Raw genomic sequence first — 14,314 nt, forward strand, 5'->3', positions numbered from 1 at the left:
CTTTATGGCAGACAGGGATTAAGATTTAAGAGTGTGTTAAGATACTGATGGAAGTGAAAGGAAGTTTGTGTTTTTTTGTGTTGTCTTCATATTATTATATAATAATAATAATCTGTTTTATTTTATGATCAAATCTATTTGATTGTATTTTATGATCAAATCTATTTGATTGTTTCAAATAAAAAAGATTTTGAACAAATTTAAATATGATTGTGTCACGTTTGAGTGTTGTTGATATGATATTGATTGGTGGTAATTAATACAACTCTGTTTTTGGAAGGTCAAGGGAGGCTTCAGCCAATTTATGCATGAATGAATTATCGTGTCAATTTGATCCATAATAAACTAATAAAATTAATTATAAGTTTCTAAACTATACTCCTATATCCATTTTGTTGGTCTCTTTTGAAGGACTAAATTGATGATGAAGGTATAATTTCATGACATTTTAGTTAATTTTAATAGTTTAAAGATTAAAAGATTAAATTGGTAATAGAATGATATATTAAAAATTATATATATATATATTTAAGAAGCTAATGAAAATATATTAAAAACCAAGGACATCTTCTTTAGCACAAGTTGTGCTAGAGCAACTAAATGTCGAAATTGTTTACATTACAAGGTCCAAGCCACTACAACAACGAAAAGGAGAAATTAAAAGACTGCTTTTAAACATGATAAAGGATTTTGCCGCCAAAAAAGATAATCAGAATCGAATAAGACATAATACGACTTTAACCACCAATAAGTATGCATCTTAACCTTTTCACACAAGCCTGAATAAGTATACTCTATTGTTGAAATATCATGCCATTTATTTCCTTCTAGATAATGCAGAGAACTGAAATCCATAATATATTAAAGGCTATGCGAGAATTTTTAAAGGACCCATCTAACCCATCAAATTGCAAAAGGTGATCATGTGTGTTTTCATGAAAAGCTGTCGAGATGCCTAACCAACTAGAGACCACTAACCAATGTTCTCCAAACACAATGCAATTAATAAAAATGTGATCTTTATCTTCCACAATATCAAACAACACCACAAAAATTACCAGAAACTGCCAAAATATGAGGTTGAACCAAACTATCGTTAGTTGGAATCCGGTTCAACATCAAACTCCAAACCAAAATGTTAAATTATCATCTTTATTATTTTCTTTATCTCAAATTATTTGTCTATTTTTTTGGTAAATAGACGAAATGACAAAACCATTATAAACCCACACATATAAGTAGGGGTGTCGGGGTTCGAACCCAATCAATGCGTCTAGCCTAACAATTTCAGCATTTCGCCGGTTGAGCTAGGACTTGTCTGGTCAAATTATTTGTCTATTTTATAATATTAAATACAACATTTATTTATGTTCATTAGCATACCCCTATTTTATTACATTTATGACATAGTATTTATTAATAAAAAAGTATGGAAAATGTTAACTTGTGCCCTCAGGGCACAAGATAAGGATCTTAAAATAGAATATAAAAATAAATATTACATTGAAAATATAAGTTTTGAAGTTTTTAAGGTTATGAATGCACAATTTCCAAGATTAAGTTTCTACATTTAGTTTCTTATTTTGTGCCCTTAGGGCACAAGTTAACAAGACCCAAAAAGTATATTAGGATACCGGAAGTGAGATTGGCAAAACCAAACTTCGATAATACATGTTTTCTCCTCAAAATAATACATGTTTTCTAAACCACTAGCAATATATTTATTAATGTTAATATCCTTCCTTCAAAAAACAAAATTTATCCAGATATCTTGATAGCTTGATCTGATCATTGTGTTTGTTATAGTTTCCCATCTGTATTTAAGCTGCTCTCATCTTTTACAGTACAACATATTTATTAGTATTAACTTATGTTTGGTTCCGGTAGTCATACTTGATTTTCGAGGTCTAAAATTGATTTTAACGTCTTTGATTGTTCTTGTGTAAACTTGATTTTGGCCAAAGAAATAATTCTAACTTAAAATTATGATTTATAGTTTTTGATTATAAAAATGATTTTAAGGTAAATTTTATTTTTCAAATCACTTGAGTTCAACTTACTTCTAAAGTAAAATCAATTTTATAAAATCAACTCATTAGATTCAATATTTTCAACACCAAACCAAAGATGCACTCAATTGATACACATAGTCAGATATACATGTGATATTTAATGTTCAGAGATGGGGAAAAAAAACTGAAGAATCAATACAAACTTTTATTTTTCCAAATTAACATTCTTACAAGTATGCAAAATGAAAAAACACTCACTTAGATTTTCCATTTCTATAGTACACGTAAGGAACATTATTAGATTCGGGTAAAACTAACCTCTTGAAAAGGGAAACAAATATTTCCTATTATTAATCACATTTCTAAAAATCTTTCCACCGCATCTTCCACCACAGAAGTAAGGAAAGATTTGCTATTTTTATTCCTAACAGAGCAATTAGCACGAATTTCTCCTTTGGTTCCAGTCAAAACATTAAGCTGTCCCATTTTAAGCATAGCAGCAACAAATTTCTCAAAGAACAAAGATTGATTCACAGCAAAGTTAGTAACAATATCCTTAGTCCTCTTATCAGTGTATAAATCTTGGTCCGAAGTAAAGAGAGCCTGACGGTTCATAAGATCAACATAGTATTTGTTATCAAATTTGTTGGGACTACGAATATCTAGAACTGTGGTGTTATCAGTGTTGGAAGTAGGACAAGTTTGTTTAAGGTTTATGCCATAGGTTTTGTCCATGACAGGGTCTTGTTTTGGGTAGAGTCTGTTTGTGAAAGAACTGCAGTGGCTTATGCCTATTGTGTGACCACCTGAGAGTGCTACTACATCTGTAGGGTTAAGGTTTTTTGTGGCAAGTGAGTTTAAGATTGTTGTTGTGTTGCTTGATGGTGAAGGAAGATTGTCTAATGTTACCTCCTGTGTTGCAAATGTTAATCCATCTCTCCTTCCTAAGGGAATTTTGTAGTCTGGTCCTCCTGACTGCAATGTAAAAACATGTATATGATTAATGATTTACTAATGTAAAAGCTTTAGTAACATTAATTTTCCAACTTCTCACAAAAATAAAGGTTTACTTACTAGGAAAACAGCATCACGAGCGGCAATGGCAGTGATATCAGCACAAGAGACGATTCTTCCACACTGCTTCTCTATATTACTACGAAGTTTTTCGATTATCTTGAAGGCCTCGGTCCTAAGACTCAAGTTTGGTGGTGCATCTTTCTCACTTGGCTCACTTGCTGATCCATCCAATAATACTGATCCATCACAACCCTGCATTTTCATTTTTTTAACCATAAATAACCAAATATAATAAGTTTGGATTTCCAAAGTTAGCTAAACAGATTCATGCTAATTTAATCACCACATATGTCAATAAAACATTGTATAGAAGCTGTACATTTTCACGGAAACACAAGCATTGTAATGCCTAATTAGTATTGTTTATAGTTAAGATGCACCTAACTAATTAGCTAAATATACATTAATTGTGTTTACCTGAACAAAGCAGTCATGGAAGTGAAGGCGAAGCAAGCCAGCAGCTTGACCAACATCATCATTGAAGATCTTCTTGAGCTCTTTTCTGATGATAGATTCAAGCTTAGGACATTTTGAATCGTAGAAGGTCCATGATAGTCCCTTCACTATAGGAGGAGGTTTGGCTTGTGCTTCAGACACTTTGATGTGAGAAAATGAAAGAAAGGTATGGATTAGAAGAAAGGTGAAGAAAGCACTCCTACAAGAAGCATAAGCCATTGTGATATGTAGAAATTAGAAAGGTAATGATTCAGATGTAATAGGCACACTAGTGTTTATAGTAATATGGGGTTGTTGGATGTACATGAATATATTTGAGCATGACAATGTGGAAAACTTATGAATTAAATTATTAATATCTTTTTGAGATTTTAGCATATAGTACTAATTTAATGAAAAATGTATTGGAATACAAAGTTTGACACAAAATGGAACACCGTCCTTTTTTTTGGACAATTTCAAAATATTATATATAACTTAAACACAAGATTGTGTCATTAACCAATTTTATTATTTCATTATTCACTAATATGTATGTTAGTATGTTACTAACCATTTATGTCAACATATTCACAAATTGCCAGAAGTATATATACTTTTATAAAATAAAGTGGTTATGGAGTACTCTTAATGGTCTATGGTGTTCCATTTCATGTCAAAAGTTGTGGTCCAGTAAACACAACTGTAATTTAAATTGAGTTTGACAAATTTTATTTTTCTTGAACATAAATTCTCAGCAGCCTGTGTTGATTATTCAAGGACGTCTCCTAAGCACACAGATTTATTTATTTATTTATTTTTGATTGCAGAAGCACACAGATTTATTAGACATTATACATGACTTGATCAAAATAAAATTTTGTTAAGGACACTTCTCCATTTTGTGTGTCCCTTAATATAAGAGTTAGTCTTACATCGTCACAACTTCAAATTAAGAATGTTTAAACACATTTACACAAATAAAAAAGTTTTAAAAAAAGGTAATTAATCACATCATTTGATATTAGTTAATTTTTTTAATTAAATTCTTTTATATTTGTATGAGTGTGCCTAAATATATTTTACCTGGGGTTGTGTCGAAATAAGTATATTCTCTAGTATATGATGGTTTTTAAAATTCCACATGATTTGTTTACAAAAACGTTTATATTTGATTTATAATTGAAAAACATAAAATATTTTTCTTTCTTTATAAAGCGATAGTTTTTTTTTTTTTTTTTTTTACAGATTATAATGCGATAGTTGTAGAGGTAAATTTATAAAAGTAATACATTTCTAACAATTTTATTACTACAATTATTTTTATTAATAATATTCATAAATTTTGTTAGTGCCTCTCCTAATGAGGGCAGAGGTAAATATCACTTTCTTAGACAAAAGTGTCTCCTTTAACTTTATATTGATATATTGATGTCTTAAAAATATTTGTTTACATTCTCCTTAATTCTTAATAGATAGAATCCTTGGATGAAGATTAGACATGATATATTTTTTTTTAATAGCCCTCTAATTTATAAGGGAAGGGGGGTCCTAGTAATTCAGAATTTGGTTTGATGGTATGACCAAGTTTGAAAGTGCCCTTAACATGGGAGCTCTGTGCAGTCTACTGTGGGGATAGACTTAGCGCCCTTAACAACTGTCCTTGTTTGAATTTAAGAACGAAACAAAGAACAGAAGTTAGCACAAAGCATCACGTCTATTTTCATAGATTCCATTCAATTTTGATGGCAACTTGGCAAATACAATAAGCCCTTTTGTCAACAAAACAAAAAAAAAAAACTAACAGAAAATGTGAGAATTTTTTACGGTTAATGATCACCGGAATTCTGAACTTCATATACAACATACAAATTGCTTAAGATTTTTGCTCTCCACCCAGCACGTTTTGCTCGCACCCTGCAAGCGTACCAAAAATACCCTTGCGCAAGTTAAGTCACGTAGCGTGACTTAACTAACGTACGTTGTATTTATGCGTGACTTAAGTCACGCACTACGCGAGTTAAGTCGCGCAAATAAGGTTGATTTTTTACTTTTTTTTAATGCCCTCTTGAGGTCAAAACTTATTTGATACCCTCTTCGGTATATGCCAAATAGCTCCTGGGGAAAATAGTGATCAGCCCTGGGGAAAACGACATCAAGATGCCCTTTTCCCGACCGGACCGACCACTACTTCCCCCAGAAGCCACTGGTATATACCTAAAGCGGTATAACCACCCTAGAAACTAATAAGAAACAAAGAAGCAGAGCAAGAAGAAGAGAAAGAGTGGGATGATAAAATGTGAGGAAAAGAGGAAGCATGTGAGGGTTTTTATAGCGGGTATGAGGTATATAGCAATTAATGAGTCAAAAAACGTGGTCAAATGTGAAGGAAAACGTGCAAAAACCATTGAAGACCATTGACTACCATCCAAGAAACGTTTGTGCCTCAGTTTTTAGAACCAGCCAATTTACGCAAGTTAACTTGCGCAGTGCTTATAACGTGCGTGACTTAATGAGGTGCTCTGCCTTGTTTAAGAAAGCACGCAGCGTGAGTTAACTAACGCTACGCATGTTAACTCACGCAGCGTTAGTTAACTTGCGTAACAATTAACACTTGCGCAAGTTAACTTGCGCAAGGGTATTTTTGGTAGGCTTGTAGGGTGCGAGCAAAACGTGCTGGGTGGAGAGCAATAATCATTGCTTAAACCAATCTAAGTTTGGGTCAAGAGGATCATTATCTTAGTTGGGTCTAGCATAAAAAGGAATTAAGAGGCTATCTTGTCATCAGAGTGGCAATATATTTTTTAAAGAAACTTTAAATTGAAAGGATAATGTCTCGGTTTAAAGTAGGGAATGAAGTAATGAACACATTAAAGTTCAAAGAACGATTACATAAGGATATACATTTATCTCCTTTAAAGAAACTAACAGAACTAAAATTTAAAGGTTCTGAATTCAAGATATATCTTTTTACCATTAAATCAACTATACTTAGTGTGTGTTTGGTATGGCGGCGGCGAGAATTGATTTTGATAGAATTGAGTTTGAGAGAATTGATTTTGATTAAAAGTGAGTTGAATGTGAATTGATTTCTGTTTGGATATACTTTTTTAAAAGTGATTATTGTGAGTTGATGTTGTTTGGATAGTTTGAATCAAAATTGATTTTACATGTGTAATGACCAAACTATCCTTTTAATTGTAATTAGAAATAAATATTTCATTCTCATTAGATAATTATTTCAACTTGTCATAAAAATAATTTTATTGCTTAAAAACATTTTAAAATAAATTAATTTATAAGAGTCATTTTTAATAAAAAAAATTATCAATTGAGTGATTTTTTAATATATAAGCTTAAAAAGATGTCTCTAAAAAAAAGCTTCAAATGATGTAAAAAAAAGTAACAGGGCGCCGTAATAAATAAATTGGGGATTAAAAAGTACTCCCTCCGTCCCAATTTATTTGACCTCTTGGCTCATTTCACACAGATTAAGAAAAATGTATAAATAAAGGGGAAAGTGGAATATATTGTATTGAGAATGATAAAAGTAGTATTATTTAGTGTTATATTGTATTGGGAATGATGAAAGTTGTATTGAAAATTGAAATGAGTCAGTTATTTTGGGACACTTTTTTTTAGAAAATATGTCAGTTATTCCGGGACGGAGGGAGTACACATCAAGACCTTAGTTAAGAAGATTGGACCTTATCCTCTAGCCATTATCCTTATCCACGTACAGGCTTCTCTAACCAAGAGAAACACCACTCCCACTCACAGCAAATGAAAGCTTACTCCATTGAAGCACCAATTATGACACCACTCATGCGAAAAACACTACATAACCCCCAACTATTCCATGGTTTTGAAATTCTATTGCAAACATTCATCTCTTCTTCTTTAAAGCTCACATCTCTCAGTTCTTCCATTTATTTCAGATTTTTTTTCCCAAAATTTTTAATTTCTCATTCTTGTTTCGATTGAGCCTTTTCCTCATTCTTCCTCCTTCATTTTAATTTTTCACCAGATCTGCAAAAATGAGCAGAAAGTGTTCCAGAATAGAGGGAGAAAAAAAGTGGAGCTAGAAGAAGCATGGGTAAAAAGGGAAAAGTATATTTGTCAGGAAAAACAAATTTGCAACCACGTTTGAGTTGCCGCAGAAGCTAAGAAATGTGGCTTCTTCTAAACCCACGTTTTGGGTCTAAAAGTGAGTTTCCAGAATTGCTTTTGGTTGCATCCAAACATCTCAGAAAATGATAAAACTGAGTTTGGGCTTGCAAACGTGGGTTTGGGGAGCGGAAACGCTCAACCAAACAGACACTTAGTGTCTGTTTGGTTGAGCGTTTCCGCTCCCCAAACCCACGTTTGCAAGCCCAAACTCAGTTTTATCATTTTCTGAGATGTTTGGATGCAACCAAAAGCAATTCTGGAAACTCACTTTTAGACCCAAAACGTGGGTTTAGAAGAAGCCACATTTCTTAGCTTCTGCGGCAACTCAAACGTGGTTGCAAATTTGTTTTTCCTGACAAATATACTTTTCCCTTTTTACCCATGCTTCTTCTAGCTCCACTTTTTTTCTCCCTCTATTCTGGAACACTTTCTGCTCATTTTTGCAGATCTGGTGAAAAATTAAAATGAAGGAGGAAGAATGAGGAAAAGGCTCAATCGAAACAAGAATGAGAAATTAAAAATTTTGGGAAAAAAAATCTGAAATAAATGGAAGAACTGAGAGATGTGAGCTTTAAAGAAGAAGAGATGAATGTTTGCAATAGAATTTCAAAACCATGGAATAGTTGGGGGTTATGTAGTGTTTTTCGCATGAGTGGTGTCATAATTGGTGCTTCAATGGAGTAAGCTTTCATTTGCTGTGAGTGGGAGTGGTGTTTCTCTTGGTTAGAGAAGCCTGTACGTGGATAAGGATAATGGCTAGAGGATAAGGTCCAATCTTCTTAACTAAGGTCTTGATGTGTACTCCCTCCGTCCCGGAATAACTGACATATTTTCTAAAAAAAAGTGTCCCAAAATAACTGACTCATTTCAATTTTCAATACAACTTTCATCATTCCCAATACAATATAACACTAAATAATACTACTTTTATCATTCTCAATACAATATATTCCACTTTCCCCTTTATTTATACATTTTTCTTAATCTGTGTGAAATGAGCCAAGAGGTCAAATAAATTGGGACGGAGGGAGTACTTTTTAATCCCCAATTTATTTATTACGGCGCCCTGTTACTTTTTTTTACATCATTTGAAGCTTTTTTTTAGAGACATCTTTTTAAGCTTATATATTAAAAAATCACTCAATTGATAATTTTTTTTATTAAAAATGACTCTTATAAATTAATTTATTTTAAAATGTTTTTAAGCAATAAAATTATTTTTATGACAAGTTGAAATAATTATCTAATGAGAATGAAATATTTATTTCTAATTACAATTAAAAGGATAGTTTGGTCATTACACATGTAAAATCAATTTTGATTCAAACTATCCAAACAACATCAACTCACAATAATCACTTTTAAAAAAGTATATCCAAACAGAAATCAATTCACATTCAACTCACTTTTAATCAAAATCAATTCTCTCAAACTCAATTCTATCAAAATCAATTCTCGCCGCCGCCATACCAAACACACACTTAATAACAAAGTAAAATTTGAATCTTTAAGAATATGTCTATATTTGTTGGGTACAAACAAACTAATGGATGAGAAATAATCTAGTAGATTAAAAATCAAATTATTTGGTAAAATTTCAGGTTGAATTACCTGATAAATATAAAATAACATACGAATGTATTGTTAATTACTATTTATTTAAATTATAAATTCAAACCCTGTTTGAAGTAGAACACAAAAAGAGATAAACTAGTAGAAAAGTGATATAAGCCCGCGAGAGAACGACTATTATCTAACAAGTTTACTGTTTTAAAAAAAAAAAAAAACAAGTTTACTTTAATCATTTAAACTTATTAGTTTATTATCCAATTCATTTTAAATGTTAGTTTCAAATAATTTTAAAATTTAAATAAAAAATTACACAGAACTCAATTAGGGCAATTCAAGTTTGTTTGAACCGATAAAAGTTAAACCACGTAATTTTTATTTTTTTGGTCAGGTAGTGTAGTGGCTAGAATTCACCTCATAAGGTGAATAAGTGGGGTCTGCATATAATAATGCATTGTCCTACCAACTGAGCTATGTTCACGGGACTAAACCACGTAATTTACATGTGATGGATATATTAACTTCATGAAATTTACAAAATAAAATAATATTATTGGAACCGTTTAATAACATATAAATTGTTAACATTTTGAACGAAGTAACCAAATAAAACCGTTGAACATAGACTCATTTTCAGTCAAAGAAAATATATGGAATCATTTTTAAAAGGATGTGATAATGAATTTAATATATCCATTTCTTTTTTTTGACCGAATATATATTCATTCTCTTATAAATTTTGAGTCCTTTATCGTTAAGTAAATAAAAATAAAATAAATCCAACATCTCTTTATTCTTTCATAGTCGTCGATATTTCAAGGTTGAAAACAAACAATGAAAGGAAATTAACAAACAGTCCGTTTTGGAGTCTATGAAAAACATAAAACAACCGATTTGATTTGCATCCAATGGCCTTCTTATAAGCCGGTAAGGATGTTAACTCCTATGTTTTGTTCTTATTGAGTGCCTCTAACTCCACTTTGGCAACATTTTTCTAATTTTCATCATCATATTTTGAGGGTTCGAAAAATAGATTTAAGGGATAAAGCAAAGTGTTTATGTGCATAAGAGAGATACAAGTTTCAGCACATGATGATAAGTCAAAGATATGTTTGTAGATATTCAGGTGGTTTGTGAATTCTAGTAGATTCTCCAAGTGGTGGATTATGATTTATTTGTGGAACATTATGTGATAAGTTTGATTCAGTCATTTAGACAAATGAGAATGCCCAGAATGAAAAGGTAGAGAAGCACTGTAATCATTAGACGAATGTAATGAATGTTGTGGAGGTGGATCATGAGATGTATGAGGGTGAAATATTACATGTCAGTGTTTAAGTTTTTTATGTGGTCGAGGCATCATTCGATCCTATTTAACCTGGTTAAATACTTATAAAAATTTAATATTCAGACCGGATCAACTAACTGGGTTCGCTTTAATATGATTCAGTGATGAGGAGGTTCAACAAATGATTTGGTGGTTCGACCATTAACTTAATGACTCAATACCTCTGCTGAGTCGATGATCGAACTAAGTTAATACATTAAATTTAAAGTGTGAACTTGCTCAAAAATAAAAAATTAAAACACTTTTGATATTCATTCTAACAATTTATTGGGGATAATATTCAGCATTGTCATTTAATATCGTAGATTTTAACTATTTTTAAAATCATTCAAATTTTAAATTAATTATTAGAAAAATTATTTTTCAACAGACCTGTGAACACATGCATTATACACGCGTCGGAGATTGGCCACTGACGCACGGATAACATTAAACCCACCTTCTCTTTTCATTCTTCTTTTCCTTTGTGGTTCTCTTCTATACTTTCCTCTGCCTATGGAACAAAATCCTAATAACTAATTGACTATGTCTATGGAGTGAATTGCTTGGAATATAAAAATAAAAATACAATCAATAACAATAATATGATATGCAATTTCCTTCCAACAAAAATGAAGGTTGGGCCAGATGACAGGGTTGGGAAGTAGGGATATCTTGGCAGTAGATTGCAACTGGAATACCTCCACTTATTGAGAGCGCTGCTCTGGTAAGACAGCACTAACCTGAACTCTTCAGGTCATTCCGTCCCGAGCCTTGAGTCCGAATCAATCAAAGGGATATCTTGGCAGTAGATTGCAACTGGAGCCAGATGACAGGGTTGGGAAGTAGGGATATCTTGGCAGTAGATTGCAACTGGAATACCTCCACTTATTGAGAGCGCTGCTCTGGTAAGACAGCACTAACCTGAACTCTTCAGGTCATTCCGTCCCGAGCCTTGAGTCCGAATCAATCAAAACCCATCTCAGGACACTCCCTTCAAGGCTGCTCCGTCCAAGATTCTTCCGACACAACAACACATGTCACCGGCCACTTCCAACACCTTATTACCCCCACTTGGGTCATAGGCATGCGCAACCAAGCCCGGTATCCTCGATGCTCAAACTGCTCACATATAAACACTCACACAATTTCTTAATTGAACGATGTGGGACTTGTAATTAGAATTGTTTTGTTTTGTTTTGTCCTATGCATAAATATATGACTCACTCAATCATGTAACCAATGGGTCAATTAGGAACGATGCCTCAAGAATATACTTTGCATATATCTAGTTAACATAAACTGCAAAATTGGACTTCCTTAATATTGTATGCATATTGGATAGCATGTACATTATTAGGATGGATATGATCCATACTCTAATTTTAATTGGAGTCTCCACTAATATATGGTGGAATTGATCTTTCAAATTAATCTTTGAATCGGATTTCGTTTATTTTTAGTTTTAGAGAAATATTTTGATGTAAAAATGAGTTCAAACTGAATTTACATATTTGTAATTAAGAAATAACTCTTACCCTTTATCTCTGCGCACAAAAAAACACTTATCCTTTATCTTTTTTCATTGTTTAAACATTCCGATTTTGAAAGGAGAAATCATGGTAATCCCATTGATCAAAAGTCCAGTTAATTATCATATCAACTAGAATTTAAACTTGAGTTCTACTAAATAATTTATCCTCATTAGCCATTTGGTTTTGAGAACTTTTATATTAGAATAAAACTTAATTAGAACAAAACTCATAAATTTATAAGCCTAAGGCAAAGCGCAATTTAAGATTTACACCTCCTAGTTAGGCAACTCAATTGGCAACACAACAAGAACAACAAATGTACTCACTTATGGATAGCATTTATCAACCGAATTGTTTTTGATTAATCAACTGAATGAAAACTAATATAATTAATTTTATAGCAATAATACAATTTAAATACATCAACTAATCCTACTTGCAACAGTATTTCATTTGAATGTTTCTATTTACATGAATGTGATGATCAATTCTCAATTCTAAACTCAATAAAGCATACTTCTTCATATGAGCATTGAGTCTAATAATTTGACAACCTCTGGCATTTCAGGTCTATCTTTCTGTAACTCACCAGTACACATACAAGCAATACGTACATACTCCCGAACACTCTCCTCCTTCAACCCTTCTTCTCTTGGAATATTTACATCCAACATCTCTATTTCAGTGTTCCTTTCCTTCATCTTTCTTGCCCAATTAACAAGCCCAATATCATTTCCTTCCAATTTCACTGCCAAGTTCGGCCTATGGCCCGACACGGTTTCAATCATCAACACCCCGAAACTATACACATCCACTTTCGGGTTTGCTACATTAGACCCATCTCGATACTCTGGTGGCATGTAACCGATAGTGCCCGCCACCTGCGTTGACACGTGCGAATGCGATTTATCCATCCTACGTGCGAGCCCGAAATCAGCTATATGGGCCTCAAACTTAGAGTCCAACAAAACATTACTGGCCTTGATATCTCGATGAATAATGGGCTTTTCAAGCCCGTGTAAATAACAAAGCCCATGAGCAACACCACGCATGATTTTGACACGTGTTTCCCAAGACAAAGGAGAACGAACAAAATCGATTGAAATGGAAACCTCATCGTTTTGGTGAGTGGAAGAGGTTGGAGATGATTCATGAAGCCATTGATCGAGGTTTCCTTTTTCAACGAACTCGTAAACGAGTAACCGTTCAGGTCCAGAAGCCCAATACCCGAGAATTTTCACGATGTTGTGATGGCGGAGTTTGCTTAGCGTTTCCATCTCCGCTGCAAATTCACGGAAGCCTTGAAAAGCGTCAGGGGAGAGTTTTTTGACGGCGACGGTGTCGCCGGTGGAGAGACGAGCTTTGTAAACATAGCCGAAGCTACCGTCGCCGACGATGAGGGTATTGGAGAAATTGTCTGTGGCGCGTGAGAGTTCTTCCATGGAGATTTTGAGATTTGGATCCCATGACCAGCTGGCGTCGACGGGGAGGGAGGAGGAGCTGGTTGGATAGTGATTTGGGTTTCGAAGTGGTCGGGTTCGGATCTGGTTGTTACGGCGGGTTTGGGTGGTTTTGCGGTGTTGGCAGAGGAGGATGATGGCGGCGAGTATGACTGTGACGACGAAGAAACTGCCGATGGCGGCGAGAACGACTAGGGCAGCGTGATCCATGCAAGGCAAGAGAGAGAGAGAGAGAGAGAGAGAGAGAGAGAGAGAGAGAGAGAATAAATTTATTTAGAGATTTGAGAGAGAAGGGAAGAAAAAAATGGAATGAATGGTGTATGTAAGTTGAGTGGAAGGAATAAAAGGGTTTCGTGGAAAGTGTTGTTTGCAAGAGAGTTGACTAGACCAGTCAATGCCTTTAGTTTTGCTTCTCTGGACTTAATCATTCAAACTATACATACTCTGTTTTCTTGTTTTTTATTTTTAACATTTGGAATGCTGAATTGGAGCAATTATAATCTGTTATTAGTTGGTATTAGTTGACTTTAGAGGCTTGGAGTGAATGATTGAGTTTCCCTACCATCATACATAACATTGACTTTCATGACAATAAATTTAAGAGCACCTTCTGTTAAAACAAAAAATGAATTTCATTGATGCTCAAAGGTAATGTCATACTTAAATCACCTATGATGGGTTGCAGGTGCTCAAACTAATGTCAATGCTGTTTTATGGTGGACTACTTGT

The 14,314-nt window shown here is 33.4% G+C and overlaps 2 protein-coding genes across 2 annotated transcripts; both read right to left on the reverse strand.

Annotated features, from left to right (window-relative positions):
- Positions 1–2,137: 2,137 nt before the first annotated feature.
- LOC146958240 (peroxidase 12-like) lies at positions 2,138–4,634 on the reverse strand. The gene is made up of 3 exons (XM_085741343.1): positions 3,507–4,634; positions 3,087–3,281; positions 2,138–2,987 (listed from the first exon to the last, which is right to left on the reverse strand). The coding sequence occupies exons 1-3, from the start codon at positions 3,762–3,764 to the stop codon at positions 2,367–2,369; spliced, it is 1,074 nt and encodes a 357-aa protein (XP_085597469.1). The 5' UTR covers positions 3,765–4,634; the 3' UTR covers positions 2,138–2,366.
- Positions 4,635–12,495: 7,861 nt separating this feature from the next.
- On the reverse strand, positions 12,496–14,046 carry LOC146958241 (Protein kinase superfamily protein). Its single transcript, XM_085739787.1, has one exon. The coding sequence runs from the start codon at positions 13,793–13,795 to the stop codon at positions 12,647–12,649; it is 1,149 nt and encodes a 382-aa protein (XP_085595913.1). The 5' UTR covers positions 13,796–14,046; the 3' UTR covers positions 12,496–12,646.
- Positions 14,047–14,314: the final 268 nt, after the last annotated feature.

The sequence above is a fragment of the Medicago sativa genome, chromosome 1 (genome assembly GCF_051527215.1).
Source record: "Medicago sativa cultivar Bolivia chromosome 1, Bolivia_mono, whole genome shotgun sequence".
NCBI lineage: Eukaryota > Viridiplantae > Streptophyta > Magnoliopsida > Fabales > Fabaceae > Medicago > Medicago sativa.

Excerpts from the sequence above, each read along its gene's own strand:
- LOC146958240 (XM_085741343.1), bottom strand. The coding sequence starts at position 3,764 with ATGGCTTATGCTTCTTGTAGGAGTGCTTTCTTCACCTTTCTTCTAATC. Across the intron at positions 3,282-3,506 it reads TCCATGACTGCTTTGTTCAG|GGTTGTGATGGATCAGTATT; the intron begins GTAAACACAATT and ends ATGAAAATGCAG. Across the intron at positions 2,988-3,086 it reads CTCGTGATGCTGTTTTCCTA|TCAGGAGGACCAGACTACAA; the intron begins GTAAGTAAACCT and ends TTTACATTGCAG.
- LOC146958241 (XM_085739787.1), bottom strand. The coding sequence starts at position 13,795 with ATGGATCACGCTGCCCTAGTCGTTCTCGCCGCCATCGGCAGTTTCTTC.